General features: G+C 37.9%; 1 protein-coding gene across 2 annotated transcripts in view; it reads right to left on the reverse strand.

Annotated features, from left to right (window-relative positions):
* Positions 1-17,728, reverse strand: part of WDPCP (WD repeat containing planar cell polarity effector) — a 148,246-nt gene that overhangs the window by 64,173 nt on the left and 66,345 nt on the right. For both annotated transcript variants that reach the window (XM_058020472.1, XM_058020471.1), the window contains 4 exons: positions 17,442-17,633; positions 8,256-8,865; positions 4,398-4,586; positions 1,790-1,913 (listed from right to left, as the gene is read on the reverse strand). In XM_058020472.1, coding sequence (XP_057876455.1) covers positions 1,790-1,913; positions 4,398-4,586; positions 8,256-8,865; positions 17,442-17,633 — 1,115 coding nt within the window. The remainder of the gene's footprint in view (positions 1-1,789; positions 1,914-4,397; positions 4,587-8,255; positions 8,866-17,441; positions 17,634-17,728) is intronic.

Consider the following 17,728-nt stretch of genomic DNA (forward strand, 5'->3'; position numbering starts at 1 on the left):
AGGCAGCGTTCTGACACTGAAGGTTCTTGTTTTAGGAGGACTGAGTCAGTGTTTCAGCTGCAGCCTCAAGGGCTGGCAGCTCAGCCAGGGCCCCATGCCTCTGCATGCCTACTAGCACTTGGAAGCAAAGCCTGAGTCAGAGGGAACACACCTTTCTCTTGCAGATGTAAGAGCACTAGAGTTACACCTCTCAGCAATCTCTGAGGCATTTTTCCTGCATCTGTCCTCTGCAGGCAACTGGCCCACGGCCATGATAAGTTGGCCACTGCCACAACAGCATCTTCCCTGCTGGTTTCTAGGAGAAAGGCAGTAACAGAGTTTGTACCCACTGTTGTGGCCATGTGTGTTAAGAAAACTCCAGTGAAAGACTGGCACATATTATGCAAATATTGGATCATTCTTCCACAAGGAATAATTTCCCAACTGGAATGGACCTGTTCACTGAGAAGATGATCCTCTTCAGACACAAAATGTAGAAGACAATATTGAATATTTGTCTTCTAGATCTGGAAAAAAGCACATTCTATGCTATCAAAGTAACTCTTGCTTTGCCCATGCAGACAATGTATATACAGTCTGGATGAATCACTGTAAAAGGGTGCATTGTCAGTCTTTGCACTATGTCCATCTACACTTCTTCTTGTTTGTAACAAGATGTTACAAACATTGCATTATTCAGAAGGCAACTTCTCCTTATTTTATCCACTGGATAATTCCCAGAAGGAATATCACAGCTATATTTGTGAACAGGTTGAACTGCTGCATATCAATATTTATAATGGGTTGAAAAAAATATAACACAAAAGCAATGTAGCATAAATTCTTACTGAATTTGTTATTATTTCTCATCTAATATCAGAGCAGCTTCCTTGTGAAGACAAGGTGAGGAAGTTGGGGCTGCTCAGTCTGGAGAAGGGAAGATTGTGTGAAGACCCCATAGCAACCTGCCAGTATCTGAAGGAGCCCACATGGAAGTGAGAGGGACTCTGTCAGGAACTGCAGTGGTTGGACAAGGAGTAATGGCTACAAAGTGAAAGAGAGGAAATTTAGTTTGGATATATGGAAGAAATTCTTTACTGTGAAGGTGATAAGGCATTGGCACAGGTTGCCCAGAGAAGTTGTGAATGTCTTGTCTCTGGAAATGTTCAAAACCAGGTTAGGATGGAGCTGGGAACAATCTGGTCTGGTGGAAGGTGTCCCTGCCCATGGTGGCTAGGTTGTAACAAGATGATCTTTATGGTCCCTTCCAACCCAAACCATTCTATGAGTCTATACAATTTACAGACAAATTCAACACTGCATTTTCTCCTCTTATTTTAATGGCATTGAAAATTACTGGAACCTGAATTTACATATGAGAATTTTAAAAGTGAGACTAACAAAATGTTCATATTTCAGTCGTGCGAAGACAAAAATGTCCTGGACTGTGTTTGTGTTCTAGCATCTTTCTAAACTCAGTGTTTTCTCCAAGTTTCTAAGTTCTTTCTATAACTAATCTGCAAGCAGTTGATGAATATTAATCTCTCAGAAGCAGGGTATCTTTTTTTCTATCAAGCTAAATGGGAAAGGGTGATTCATTTTAAGTGTATTGATGACAGAAGAGCTCTGAATAGCACTTTATCTGCATTACTCTATTTGAAAGGAACAAAGTGCAAGTTAAACAAACATTAACAACTAATGCATTTTTTTCAGGGGTGGTCCTCTTGGAAAATGTTAACCACATAAAAGTAGGTAGTTATTGAAATATGCAATTAATTTTAAGTAGATAGAAGCTGAAACTGTCACTCACCTGAGTAGGTGGTGGAAGAACCTTCTTGCATATCTGCTGATGGGGTCCCTGTACTCCAGCACAGTTCTATCCAAGAGAGGTTTTGTTGGAGCATAGAAGGTTCCAAGGCTTGCCTCAAGCTGTGCTGTGGAATTCAAACACAGCAGCAATGAAACAAGTGAATGAGTTTCAATTACAACAGGTTGCTCATGTTTGCAGTCAGTCAAATTCATCAAACAGTGATGAAATGTGATGTTGTTGAAGGACAGATGAAATTAAAATATGACAGATTGTACAAATAGAAATGTGCATATAAACTTTGGCTTGCAGGCACAGCTGACAATGACTTTGAGCAACAAAAGCTATCAAAAGGATAAAGAAGTCTATAACACATCAAGTTCTCACCAGCAGCCTACAACTAAAAGTGACTCATGAGACTAATACAGTGTGAACAAGATTGTCCAGTAGAGATCAACTCTCAATTAGCTCAAATAGTCTTTGTCCTCTTAGGCAAACAACAAGGGAGTTCAGTTTTTCAGGGATTATTATGTTAGGTCAGCGGGTAACAGAACCCTCTTTGTGATGGCCTTGAGGTCTAAGGAACCTCCTTCAGCCCACAGCTCTTTAAAATTTTTAAATAAAAGAGTCTAGAAACCCTAAGGGTTTGACAGCATGTAGTGGTAGGAAACAGGATAACCTCCCATGTAATCAATAAAATAAAGCCCTTTTGTTACACAAGTTCTCTCTTCTTTAAATACTTTCTGACTGCTGTACTCCACAGCTCAAGCTCTCAGGCATTTTTCTACACATTTTTAATACAACATTATAAACAATAGAAGTAAACATACAGTATACTTAGGTGTTCCACAAACTTAGCTGAAAGGAAATTAAATTATCAATAATATTTATGCTCTTTGACTTTTGCTGCAGAGTCAACAATGTAGTACAAGGCCTTACAGGCAGAAAAAGGACTTGCTATATAAGTATTTGCTGTATTTGTATTTATGTTGCTCTACAAGCAAAATACAACCTGTTGTCTCATTAGGCAGATAGAATCTCATTGATTTGCCATTATTAATGTTTGTTTGAACGAGGCATTTCTGTATTTAGTGACAATTACTCTTTACTTCCAAACATAGTTACATTTGATTTTATTAGGCTTGATAGCACTAAATGAGCTAATAGTACTGTTAGTTACACAGGCAAACTGTTAGTAAATTAGTTTTGTGTTATCTCCAATCTAGATTGTAAGATAAGTTGAACTTTAAAGGTATTTTCTTTCAAAGCAGCAGTCAATTTAGATTAAAATAGAAAAACAAGCCATACTCCCTTGCCATTGCTGTTTTCTTGACAGCATGTTTTGAACTTCTGAAATATTTCAACTGACATGGAATATGAGTGACTACTGGCACAGTTATACATTCATTAAATAGCCCAGCTTGATGTTGAAGGCAGGATAAAGATCTCAAAGATAACTGCCCCATCACTATAAATAAAAGGTCCCACTGGGTTTTGTTAATAAAAAAGAAAACAAATTACCATGCCAAATTTGTTAGATTTAGATAGAATAACTCCTGGATGGAATAAAATTCCTTCCTCTGTAAACAGTGTTAGGGAGCTGCATGGGGGAAACACACAGACATCTGTTTATAATGTACATATTTTTAGAAGAGTATCATAGCCAGCCCTTTTCACAGGTCCTTTTCAAAGCATGTTTTATTTAGAGTTTATATGTTTGCAACACAGAGATTTTTTTAATCAGATCCCACAAAATGGGATAGCTGATGGTTTGGCAGCAATGTAGGACACCTTGGAGTTTTTCTATCATCAAACACACCGGCATCCTGCGTATTCTCTCTTCCCACAAAAGATGCCTGGTCTCCAGCTGTCTGCCTGCTAGACTGGAGGATAACACCTTCTCTAAATCAAGGCACTTCAAATCTTGAAGTCTATTGAGTTTCAAGATAGCAAATCAAGAGGAAGGCACCACACCAGGCTTTAGCAGAGACAGGGCTAAACTTAAAATTCATAATTTCTTCTGAGGGACCCCAGCTACTACTGCAGGGGGCTAGATTACAGTGAGGACAAATGCTTTAATCCTAAAGGAGGCAGCAGAGGATAGTGTATTCAAGGCCTTTGCATCTTGTAATGAAAGAATGACCCTTTGAAAGTACCTTAAAAAACATACTAAAACCTCTTGTCCCCATTTCAGGAAAATATCTCTCCATAAGTTGGTGCTGTCTCAGCATGAATATAACACAATATTTCAATCCTGTGTTAACTAACCTTTGTCTGTAGCATAAGCTAAATTTATAGAATGTAATGAAGTTACAGAATATAATGCTAGTGCTATATATATTAAGTAATGCCTATAGCATATATATATTGTAATATGCATTATTTTAGTGTCACTATTGATACAAACTAAAATGTAGTCAATGCATTGGTCCAGATTTTATTGAAATTACTTGCCTACAATGACATGTGATTATGAGGCACCATAATCGGGCTGACTCTCTGGAGTCTCACTACTGTCTTCTTTATACAGTCAATAAATACACAGTCATAATCCACACATGAATTACCAAGACACCACAGAAATCCATTAGAGATATAAACAGTCTCTTACCTTCTCTGGCTGGTGTAAGCTTTTGTTTAAGGAGGTGGTTGCAAATGGCACTCATGCAGATAAAGCACCGCTGCCCCATCGTGTTCCAGTTCATGGTGCTCAGGACATTAATTGCCTCCTGTATCTCATCATAACGAATGTACTGGTGGATGATTTCCTCAAGGCCCAGTTGTCCCCTTGTGAGCACACCTTTGACAAGAAATATTACAATCAGAGATAATGGGTTCATACTTTTATACAGAGTATGTAAACCAGTAGCTGACTCCTTTTATATGGTATACTTAGACTGAGGGTGCTGGACAGCAGATAAAAATCATCAGTGAACTTCACACACGGATATTGAATGAATATAGCCAAAAGTCACTGGTGACAACATTACGTAATGAAATTTGGTTTAGACAGGGTGGAATAACTTTATTTGGAGTTTATCATTATTGCAAGGCAGGTAATAAATTAACTTTTACAGCATCTCCTCCCTGTAGTGAAATAGTGCTGGACAACACTAAACCTCAGCATTTGTCTCACACAGATGTATCTTTGCATACAAGTGTAGAGCAGCTCCAAAGCAACTCTTACTCAACTACTCTCCATATTGTAACTGCTCTGGAATGTCCCTCTAGCTTGGCAATATTCTCTAAGTGGAGCTTTTTTCTGAGGGGATACCATGGAAGTTATCATCATCTTGATACTACAGACCTTTGAATTACAGTTGCACATGAAACCAAGAACAGGTTGCCACACAGATGTTTCTTGACTTGCAGATCTCAGCTTCCAAAGAGAAAACCTTTCTTTAATGATGCTTAAAAAATTAAGTACTTCTCTGTTGCTAAATGTGAGTCTGTAAGGTTTTTCCCCAAAAACATCACTTTTGTATATGCAAGTTCTCTGCAGTTTAATTCTCCTCAAGCTGTATTCAGATGTTTTTCTCCCCTTTTTTCACCTTGCTTCTTATTTCACATATTCACAAACAGTTATGAAAGTTCTGTGAGGTATGTTTTCTAAATAACAGGTCTGCTCTTCTCTGTTACCAGGCCTTGTTTACCCCAGTCAGTCCTATGTAGTTCACTTTATATTTGCATATATTAAAGCCTATGGACATTATGCTGAGCAACAGCCATGTTTAAGTTGTTAATATCTAATAGTTATGGCAGATTTCATTCTTCCTAAATGTTTAGCATTTTTAAAGTATTACAGCAGCTGGGCAATCTCCACATGAACCTCTCAGTGAAGATGAAAATACTTATTTTCATGTTAATTAAATACAATACTATATTTAAAATGCCTTTAGAGGCCAGCAATGCTAAACCACTGGCACCAGCACCACATTTGGCATTATCCAAGATCTGGGTTGGCATCAATGACAAGAAGCCGCTTTTGGAAATGAGTTTGGCATTAGACAGCAAAAATATTTGCCATTAGTGTTTGAGGGCATGTTTAATATGACTTTTTCCTGAAATAAATCTGGATAGACAGCATAATGGAGATTCACAACTTGTCCAAAACCATAATGTAGCTGGAAGTTAAAAACATATTTGCCTATTCTCACTGACATAGTTTCTTAACAGACTTCTGTGGGAAACAATTCCAAGCCATGTGTTACTCATGGATTTTATTTCAGTCCTGAATGCCTGTCTGGGTCTTGCTGTCATGAGCCCCTAATTTTTTTGCTATAATTTATTAATGCATTTAATTAATTTATTTATTTGTTCTGCATTATTTCTTAAATAGCAGAAAACTGCTGAGATTGTGAAGAGGGACTTACTAATCAACACAGTGTTCCCCTGGCAGTGTGGCAAACTGAAGAGATGAGGTGTAAAGCTGAACACCAGGATGAAATAGAGAGCAGCATATTTTTGCACAGTGGACTACAAAGAGGGAGAGAGGGAAGAAGGGAGACAGCTTTGCCTTTTTCCTAGAAGAGATTTTACAGTAATTATACAGAATGAATTTTAAAATGTGATAACTTTCAGCTGTAGAGGTCAACATCTTCCCATTTGGATGCTTGACTTCTCCTGGGTGGTGCGCTTCCAGGCAACCTGCTTGGGAAAAAGAGGTGACAGCCAACTCACTGCCTAATTGATTTAGGAACAGTGCCCAGGGAGACAGTCCAATTAAGTTTACAAGCTGGCAATTAGCAGGAAAGGCCTCTAAATCCCTGTACTGAGAGCCTGCTTGCCTTGGTAAGAACATAAATGTGCTAAAGATAGCAAGGGGAAAGCTGTGCATTCTGGAAAGCTGTTGTGAGAAAACCTCACCAGGGAGGACTGAAGAAAAGCAAGGTAGAGGTGGGTAGAGTGCCTCCTGCTCAACTCCATCCCATCAAATCAGGACAGAGATAATTTAGAGAGTTTTTCTTTTAGATGGCCAACATGCACAAAATCATCAAACAGCTGTTATAATTAGTGTTCTGGGGTACACTGTAACTATTAAACCTGTCATTGAACTTAATGCAGCTAATTATCTCAAAATTAACGATAACCTGTAAACAGGTTTTTAAATAGTTTTTGAATAGTTGTGTTATTTTAAATAGTTATGGGTTTTTTTTATAACAGCAATAATCCGGATCAGCTCTTTTAAAACTACACAACTATAAGTCAATCCAACATCTTTGTGTTACTAACATCCTCTTACATTAATTTAGCTTTTTGCAGTGGCAAACTTGTTTAGAATTTTTTAATTCAGTCTTTCAAATTTTTAGGTCACTGATAATTTTAGACAGTTTTTTCCTCACAAAAGTACATGTGTGTCTCATTAAGTAAAGAAATTAAGTAGATTTTCAAATCTTACTATCACCTAGGTTGTTATTTTGGGTCTTTTGGCAATTTGTTTGGTTTTGGTTTTTTTATAAAAAAGGCTTCTTCCTTATCTCAATAGCTTTATACAAAAGAATCATTAAAAACTCTCATAAAGATCTACAGAAGTAATCCTGTTTTCTTGGACAGACAATGGGCAAAATGCTGAAATTTTCCAGGATGGCTGTCTGCCCTGCTGAAACACTGGCTTGGGAGTCAGAGCATTTAAGCATGATTGTTTTTTTAGCTCTCACAATGGGCTTGCACCACTGTAACTTGCCTGACTTGAATGAAATGAACACAGTTCTCACTGATGAGCCACTGCAGGGGTTTTATTCTTAATTCAGCCACTGTGTAACTCTTGGAAAGCCCTTTAGCTTTTCTTTGCTGCTTCTTGTTTTTCTGCTTGTAAAAGGAAGTTAGTTGTGGTTTTACTCTTTTAAACTCTCTTCACACCTAAAAAGAGAAGTGCTATACAAATTCTAAAATTAGCATTATTACTTCTTTTATTCACAACTCCTTCCAAATTAATTGAGAGACCAAACTTCTCTGAAGGTTATGAAAATCATTCTTCTTCTGTGGAAAATCTTCAAAGGAAAAAAAGGTGCAACTTCCTGTACCAAAGCCAGGAAGAACAGAATGCTGGACAATATACATCACACATGCAGAAAAAAATTTGGTAAAATAATAGCATTACTGTTCTATTATTAAATATAGCTTATTTTAACTTGTTAGGGTTATTACTACAAAATGAATACAATTCTTAAGATCATATACTACAGATTAAATGAATTTGCCAGAGGAAAAATTGTAATGCTTTCTTAGAGTAGTGAGGAACATTATGGGATGCTGATCAGACAGAAGTTGGGGTACTATTCTATGAATAGGAAAAGGTATAAAGTTATTGTGAAACATAAAGAACTCCTTGGTAGCTTCAGATATCTTTGGAGCAATTTGCTTTAAAGGCTATGGTCTCATATACCTAAAGTTAGGGTGTTCCCAACCTTGTGGGATACAGATGTTTCTTTGACAGCTCAAGGTTCAACAGATGTGCTTAGTAACTTACCAAGTTTAAAGTGAAGCACTCCCAAGGGTCCTTTATCAAATCTAACCAACAAAAGATCATGAATATCCACACTGTCAGGACTGGGAAATGCACCTGGAGGAGCTGCCCACTGGATCTGGATGAGGCTGGTGGGCACGTCACAGTGTTTACTGAATTGCAGAGTTGCCTCAGGTGAATAGTCCTGTGCCAAGAGCTGAATTTTAATTGGGGACAGCGCCGTGTCAAAAAGCTGCAGCTCCCCCTGAGAGCTGCCGACCACCAGCACGGCTCCGGAAGGGTGGTAGGTTATTACAGCAGGGAGCAGCTTGGCTTGGGCCAACAGAGTCACTTGGCTGTAGGCTTCGAACAGAACTACTGAGGAGTCCTCACAGCCCAGCACCAGTTTGTCCTCTGTGACATCCCTGCAGCAGCTGATGGCCCTGGCGGGCAGGGGGACGCGGGTGACGGCGGCGCACTGCATTCGGTTCCTGAGGCACTTGTAGACGCAGCTGTCGGCCATGGGCTCCTTGGCCGCCGACACCGAGCGCTCCACAGTCAGCACCTGCTGGGGCTGCACACAGCTGAACCTGGCATCCAGAGGCTCCCACTCCGTGCGCACGTAACTCAGCACCTGGAAAATATCCAAAGCCTTTTGGTACTCATTTGTGGCCCTTTACTCTTGAAAATAGACTGCTGCAAATGAGCTTTCCTGCGGGTCAGTCATAAGTAAGCATTCTTGAAATGGAGCTCTGAAATCCACCCTTTTAACATTTAAAAGATTAATTCATTTGATTAAAAAAACTCTGCAAGAGAGTTTGAGCCATATTTGTTTGTCTGGACCTATTAACAGGTTAGCAGAACTTAAGATAAAAGGGGATGGTCAGTGATGGTAAGAGGAGAAAGGGCTGATGTAAAAGAATAATTATTCTTTTGGTCTGGGTTAAAAATCCCAAAATTCTGGGGAAAATCTACAGTATGTTACTCTTATCATCAAGCTTAAAGGATTTTTGATCATTTGCTTTGGGCCATGGTAACAGAAAATATTACTCTGAAGTGGTAGAAACAATGGCATGTTAAAACAGCACCTACTGTACATTGCCAGATGAGTAGGTGGTAGATGTTCTTGGGTGCCATACAGGTTTAGATGCAGAAATAATGAATTTGTGATAGCAGAAGAGGGGACCATTACAGGGTACTTGAAATTTAAATGAATGGGAGGAAGAGCACAAAGGCAGAATGTGATAAAAGCAGCTGGCAAAGAGCAAGAATCTGGAGTGTGGAAACATGGGAAGAACCCTCAAGAGATGGAAGCAGGAGTGGAGACCAGTGAAGGTTCATGTACTATGATAAATGGGTTTGAATGAGAGGTGTTGTACAGGATTTGAGCAGGGAAACCGTGAGAGAAACAACAATTGTAAATAAATTACAGATGAACTTATGAAAAGCTATTTCATAAAAAATAGAGAGAAAACCTGTGGCTCTAGAAGAATGAGAGTAGTGGAAGCCAGTCAGAAACTTGCTGGTGTTTGTTCATGCAGAAATAAAGAGTGAAAGGAAATTGTGAACCTGAGCTGAATCCTGCTCTCATGTATACCCACAGCAATCTCCACGTTGTAAATTAAAGCTGCTGACCTGCCACAACTTTTGGAAGCCCCTTGAGTCCATGTGGTACGAAAGCACAGAAAGGAGTAAAAAATGTGATTAAAAGGTAGAGAGAGGATGAGGAAGGAAATCTAGACATTTCAGGGTGAAAACAGAAAGGCCCACATAATGTTAGAGCAATTTAAATTTGATTTCCACAGATCACAAGACCAACTGAATATGCAATTTAGCCCTTCATCCTGTAAAGGAAAATAAGAAATTCAGATATTTTTTTGGCATACTATCCATTACTTCTAAAGTAACTGATAAATTTATAAACAAGCTTTTTGGGACTTTGATCAGACTGATTAGGATCTTTTGTTCTGACAGTTTACTTATTTTGTCTGCAAAAGGGTTTCTCATTCAAAAGAGAGAAGAAAAGGATTATTGCAATGCTCTGGTTGGAAACCAGATGACAGTTAATACAAAAATCTTTGCTACTTTTAGATGAGTAGCTAGGGACGTGCAAAGAACCACTTAATGCAAAAGCATCTGATGCAGAAGCCAATGCATTTAACCTGTGAAACCCACACCAACCAATCTCAACAGAGATCCATGAAAATATGTGTCAAAGAGGAAATAAAAGATTACAATACTTTTCTAATCTGAAAAACACTTTCTCACCTCAACCATTCCCTCACCACTGGCTTAGCCTCTGCAACAAGTCATTTTATGCTCACAAAACCTTGCAGTGGCGACTGTGCAGATGTTAGAAGTGCTGAAGTGTGTTTATTAGGGTGTTAAATTGCAGGACAAGGAAACTCCTAAAAGAGGTTATTTGTGGACAAAGGATTACTGTGACCACAGAATTCTCTAACCCCAAATAAAGACAAAGTGAAGTGTTACTGTTTGTTCTGCATTTTTCCCTAGGAGTATGTATAGACTCAGGTAGCTCCTTTCAAATGTGAGAAACAGAAATCTTGCCCAAGCAAGTCTTCAAAGCTTCCATAACTTCAGTGAAATGAGCCTTGAGGCTTTCTTGGACTCACTTTTCTGTCTTCCTGTGGGAAGTTTCAATGCACTGCATTATTCTGCTACATATTTTGACCCCAAACCAGTCTTTTCCTCTGGACAACTCTTCAAAAGCTCCAAGAAATTCATGAAGATCCACAAAATAATCAGGCCTATGAGAGATAAGAGCCTGAAAGCTCTCATCAAATTAAATTAAATTCGGAAGAGACACTGGCCTTGAAGGTTTAGGCAATAAAGAAGAAAATATGTGAAACATGGAATTTTCAACTCCATAGCAGTGACTGGAGGAAACCAGCTATGGAAACAGTCACAAAAAAAGAAATGTTGCCAAATGATTGTTGGAGAGTCAGCAAGTAAACTGCAACCAATTCATCATTTTGTCCTGCCTTCTTAGAACAAAAGTAGGACAAAATTATGATCACCACCTAGAACTTCAAAGGAAGTAAAATCTTCCATTTTGGAAGATTAATCTAATGAGTCTTGAGATGAGAAGCTTCCTAGCTTCACAAAGTTTTGAGAGCAAATCCTTAAAATGAAGTCTAGGGTAGGTCTGGTTGCTGTATATAATTCTAAACTAGGAAAAGATTCCTGCAAGGAGAGAAACTCTCTGTTGCCTTTCAGAACATAAGCTTTGGCATAATGTTTAAACACATAAGGCTTAAATGAAACCTTTCTAGACACTGCTGCTCAAATTCTGATGGAAAACAGAGAAACATTTCTCCCCAAATTGGAACAGATAAGCTGCTTCTCATGCATCAGTGGCCTCATGTGCCTCTTGCAGAAAGAGAATCAAGCCGAGAGACCTCTTTGTTCTGCCTTCCAGTTCTGCTGAATGTATCTGGTATTCAGCATTCTGAAGGGCAAAAATGAACATTCTCTTCCATCTGAGAGGGAAGATTTGGGTTTCTCTGTCAGAAATGAGTTTTATTATTCAATCTTCATGCCACTAACTGGAAAACTAAGGCAGAGAGACACTCAACTACAGAAACCTTAATAATGCTTTTGAAAGATAAGTCTAATAATCAAAACTTTTCTTTTTTCTTTTCCCCCAAGAAGATGGTATTCTGTCAATTGTTTTCCCATCTGGTATGTAGACACATGGTAGTAAATATAGTGCATATAGTGCTTTAGCTTTCCATTTAAAGGAATCCACTGAGATTCCTTCCTGACAAGAAGCAGTTCTTTGGAACCCTAAAAGGTGACATTAAATCATTTAACAAAACCTTTGCTTATGGAATGGGAAAGCAAAAGCTGGAGGAGTTTCCTCAGAAATGGGTAGAACAAGTGTCAGATTTGTGGAGGAGAGGACAGGGCAATGGGTCTGAAAAGACAGAGCTGTCATATCACAAGGTAGGGTGTATAGTCCATTCAGTGTTCTACACTTTCCATAAAGCTTGGACTAAGCACTCAGTCTTGGATTTCAAGAAAAGGTTTCTGGAAATATTTTCCATGAAGTAAAACTAATTACTTTCTTTAAATACATTAATTAAAAAATGTAAAACTTTTATGACATGAATGCTACAAAAATACAGTACATGCATTTAAATACTTTGTATGTAATTTATACATATTTCCTTTATTAATGTAGCAGTCATGCACCACTACTGCACATTTATATTGTTTTCCCCTTGCAGTACTGCCTTGGACTCCAGTTCATCAGCAGGATGAGGGATGCTATCCATGCCAGGTTCCCAAATCCTAGAGCCAGGAATCATAACAATCCAAGTAAAGGAATCTGTTAGTCTTTGTAAATAAGAGGCCTGCCATGCTATTTTAAACACTCTCTTTCATTTTATGTTTGAGAGAAATAATAGTGCTAGCTTATGTGGGCTATCACACTCTTCTCAGTAAAATTTTTTGAACACTTAAAATTGAAGTATTTTGCATAGAGTGCTGGGAAAGGATAAAGTCCACATAGCAAAACAAGTAAGAGTTTTAACCAGTAGTTCTTAAGCAGAAAATTGGCTTACCAGGCAGATGAAAAAAAGAAAACAAAAGAAACAGAGAAATAGCCTTGCTGTGACTGAACTGTGTGTCTTTCAGATGAGAAAAGAATGTTTGATTTATTTTATGGATGTTAAAAAAGTGCTTATTTAATTTCACACAGTGAGGTTCCAAATAGCAACAAACATTTTAATTAGAAATGTAAAGTGGGAAGTGTGGTGCACATCAGAGTAAAATAGTTTTAAATATGGCACAGTGAAGTTGAAAGGGAAAAAAACACCCTGTTTTAAAACATTTCTAAATAAAAATGAAAAGCTCCTACTCCAGGTTACTTATTTGGCTTCATTGTATCTACAGATCTACATGCAATCTTATTATTTAGATCTTCAGTCAACACTTATTCTTATTTTCTTTCAAAATTTATCATCATCATTATCATCATCTTTATCCTGTATTATTCATTGATCTTCTAACACAATGTGACACTGAGGATTTCACATTCTTTGCTGTATGTGTGTGAGAGGTATTTCAGCCATTTAGACACACAGGGTAGATGTTTTTCTGAGCGCTCCAGAAACTGTAGGACAGCTCACACAGAAAAGATCTGCTGTGCTTATTTCACAAATCCGAGGCACAATATGAAAGCAATAACTATTAAATATTATCTCTTGGGAGAAAGAAAAATAATATTCTCTCTCAGGGAAATTATTTTTTCCACAAGATTGAAGTATAATTTCAGTCATTCCCACTAGCACTAAATGGAGTAAAAATAAAAATGGTGAAGAAAAATGCAAAGTGCTACAGTAACTGTGCCCTGGCATCAGCACCTCCTGTTAATTTGTGTTTGCAGAATAAAGTTCATGTTGATTTTAACACAACTTTCTCCCAAAGCATTTAATCCAAAGATGATTTCACATCAGATCCTATTCATTCATAGCAAATTGTCTGAAATAATTTCTGGAAGATTCCTCTTCTGGTTTTGAAATCAAAACGCCAGCATTATCTCCACAGGGATACAATTTAAATAACATTCGTTGATCGTTGGTACTTTAAGGTTAAACAAACCCAACAAACCCCAAACAAAATAAACCAAACAAGCCTCCAATACTTAAATAAATAAATTAGAGAATGGATGAGCTTACTGGAAGAAGCCCATGCACAAAGGAAAGCAGACAAAGGCCCAACAGACAAACCCTCCTGCAGCAACATGCATTGCACACCGAAGCAAGGTCACATGCTACAGAGAAAAGCACCTTGAATTCCTCAAGGGACAATTCTTCACCAAATCTTACAGCATTCAACACAGTAAACCCTGATCTCAGAAAAAAAAATCAGTAAAATAAGTCAAGATTTGCGAGGAAAAAGTTATTTCTGTTTGTACAGGAATAGTGATTACCTGTAGCCTTAACAGTAGTAAATGCTAAAATTAAAAAGCCCTGTGGCAAAATTCAAATCAAATTTCTAGTATGTTTAAAAAGTAAAATGTATTTCCTTCCCTGAATTGAGAAGCTGCTGAAGTACACAATGCCCCAAACACTCCTCGTGCAGTGTGAATCATCCCAACACAGAACGTGTAGTTACAGGTGATGATCATGGTGAGGGCTTGAGCTGTCTCATCCCAGAGCTATTCCTGTCCTCATCCTAATAAGCAGTCTCCTGGTGGGCAGCCAGGATCACTCAGAAAATTCTTCCAGGCAGGAAGCAGCACCATGTAAGTGCCCATTTGCCTTTGCTCTGCCCCAGCAGCAGGAGTGGCAGCAGCTGGCAGGTTGTTTTGTGGTTTCTGTAAGTCAGCACTGAGGTGATGGCTGTGGTGAGCACCCATTCATTTCCTTGGGCTTGGTTTCATAAACCCAACATGCCAAACAGCTCTTTATGGTCTTGTTGCTCAGCAATTTCTGTTTTTCTCCTAATTCCAGATAATAATGGTATTTTATCCAGCTGATGCTACTATTTTCAAGTAAAATGTTGGTGCTATTACTTTACCATATTTTGATAAATGCTCTAAACTGAATAAGTTCACACTTTTAATTCTTCTTGTATTGACAGTAATCTTTCACCAGGAGTAAATTAATATTACTGGTCAAACATGATAAATACAGATTTATTTTCATGAATAACAACGGCATGTCCAGTTTTTATTTCAAATCTATACCTGAGGAATACTAGAAACTGCAAGGAATTAGAGGCAATGAGAGGCAAATAATGATTACAGAACCACTGACTGTTTATGGTATCTGACCTAGAGAGTAACTGTTTACAAGGTGTCTAGAAATATTAACTATGCTTTTTTTCACGTATAAGCTATCAAATGTCCTTCAGAAGTTAAAGGTGTTAAGTTAAAGTTTCCCTTCAAGACTGTAGGGGAAAAATGCACCTCAGTTAAACGAAGACTGGAGGCTGATACTAATTCTAGAGCTTCTGAGTTATGATATTCTCCCATTCATGCACAGGAATTTAATCCCTGCCCATAAGGAACTCTATAGAAATCAAACAAAGGACCTCCATCAAACAGCACCATGGGTGACTCCTCATGGACATACAGGCTGAGTGTAAAGGCAGAGTGATCTGAGCCTTCCTGAGCATCCAAGAGCTGAATACATGGAACACTCTAACTGAAAAACAGCAAGACAGTTTGTCACTCATATATGACTTAGCTTTCCATTGCCCTGGCATAGTGCTTGGTATTTTATTGATAAATACAGGAAAATAAATTTCATCTGAAGATCTAAGAATTAAAACAGAAAAGGACAGGCAAAGAATCAGAAAAGGGAAAGCAACTGAACAGTCAAATATGGCAGTGCTGCTTTTAAAAAGAAGTTTCTTATATTTCTGTTACAATATGAGCCAAATTAAAATTATTATGACTCTAAGCCTAAAGCCTCAGAGAATGTTTATCTTCACTATTGTGTAAAGCACCGGTGATGTACTTGAGACTATACCAGAGTTTAAACCAGAAAAGGATAAAACAAGGTGTATTGAAAGATGCAGGGGAATGCTGTGACTTGAAAATCTCCCTAAAACATATTAAATGAAACACAGAGAGCTTTAAACTGATAGGGTGGTTTCTGTTAATTTCTTAAAAGAAAAGAGTCTCTAAAACCATCTCAGGAAACAGAGACTGCAAACTGCTATGGTGGCAATAGGGAGATTTCTGGAAGACATGGAAAGGAATAAAATAGGCAGGGGAATGTTGCTCTCCAGGCCTGGACATACAGAAGTCATGGTAAAAAATAAGCTCTGAAATGTTAGTAGGATGAAGTTTCATAATAACTGGCACAGGGCTGGAAAAGCTTACAAAGAACAGCCTCACATTTTAGCTCCCAGAGTAATTTTTTCTGTGTGATTTGGCATAGCTGCAGGGGGAATGGAGAACTGCAGGTGTAGATCAGGCAGAGGAGAGAGATGAGTCAAAGATGACCGCAAGTGGAGAGAGGTCAATTGAAAAGAAGTAAAGAAGGCAGAGCTGGAGGTAATTTAAACTTCAATTCTACAGCAACTAATGACAGAAATAAGAAAAGAAAAGCTGTCTCAGCTACCTTTTCACTTTCAATAGGTAGAAAATCCCAAGGGAAAAGAATCTCACTTAAATTAATATTAGCTATCAAAGTAATAGTTTCAAGACATTAAAACATTTACATCTTCCCTAATTAAAGAGAGGAGGATGCTGTTTGCGAAAGTAGCTTATTCTTAAGTGTTACTTAGGGGTTTTCCCTATAGGGAAATAGTCTACAATAGCTAATCCAGAACAACTATTCCACAGCTGATCCTCAAGTTTGTGCTCTTCTCCCACATCAGTGCCTTTTTAGCCCATATTAGAAGTGGGAAAAGAAAAACTAAAAATAAAATTCCAAATACAGAAACATCTATAAAAGATGTTTGTTCAGAAAAGCTTTTATATTTCAAATTCAGGCTCCAGATCTTTCAGAGTATGCTCAGATAGGTAGAAATATTAAAATGAAGCTAACAAAACAAACTGGATTCAAATATTCTTAAGCAGAAGAAACAAAAATTAAATAATTGAAATGAAAACATCTGCCTATCAATGTAAGCTAAGCAGGTGTCAGGAGGGGGGCAAGTTGTAGCTTTGTCCTAACTCATAGCTTACATTCCCACCTGTAGATGGTGTGTTTTAAGTTTTCCTTTGAGAAAAATATCAGTCCCTAATTTGACCAATGCTCGTAACAAAAATTTAACCACCATCTGGGCATAGTTAATATTTTCTGAAAAACATTTGAAAGAGATGCAAATTGTCTATCAGTTAGCATTGCAGACAATGAAAAGAATTGCAACAGACACACATGCAACAGTTACAATTGCTAATTCATATTAGAGTTTTCTAGTGGAACTCTGACACTTCTATTTTCAGTTTCAGCAGCACCAAAGCTATTTCATGATAAAGACCTAATTTCCTGGCTACATTTCTTTGGTTGACAGTTTGGATGTGAAAATAGTAAACAAAGTAAATAAGGTGCTTTTCTGTTAAGTAACAAACCTTTGTTTTGTTTTTGCTATTAGAATGGCTGATCTTCCTGTCTTATGTTTTAATCATATCTGTTCTTTATATCTACTCAAATATGCATTTAAGTTGAATAGCTCTTTCTTTAGCAAATTCAAAAAAATCATGGAAAAGACAGTTCATCACTTTACCTCCAATTTGCCATGTGCACAGCCTAACAGCAATAGGTTGGCTCTGTCCCTCTGACAGGAAATAGGAGACCAAGGCCATGCTCCATCACTGGTTGCTGACCACCAGCAAATGACCAGATCTTGCATAGAGTTTACTGCCAGGTGACGTTTCATCCTTCTACCTTCTGGTCCAAGTATATCAACATAAGAGATCTGAGGGAAGAAAAAAATGCAGGAAATATTGGAGGCGATAAAATAGCATGGTAGGAGCAAATGGGAGCATTTACTTTGGATGTGTGAGAAAGAAT

The sequence above is a fragment of the Melospiza georgiana genome, chromosome 3, assembly GCF_028018845.1.
Source record: "Melospiza georgiana isolate bMelGeo1 chromosome 3, bMelGeo1.pri, whole genome shotgun sequence".
Lineage (NCBI taxonomy): Eukaryota > Metazoa > Chordata > Aves > Passeriformes > Passerellidae > Melospiza > Melospiza georgiana.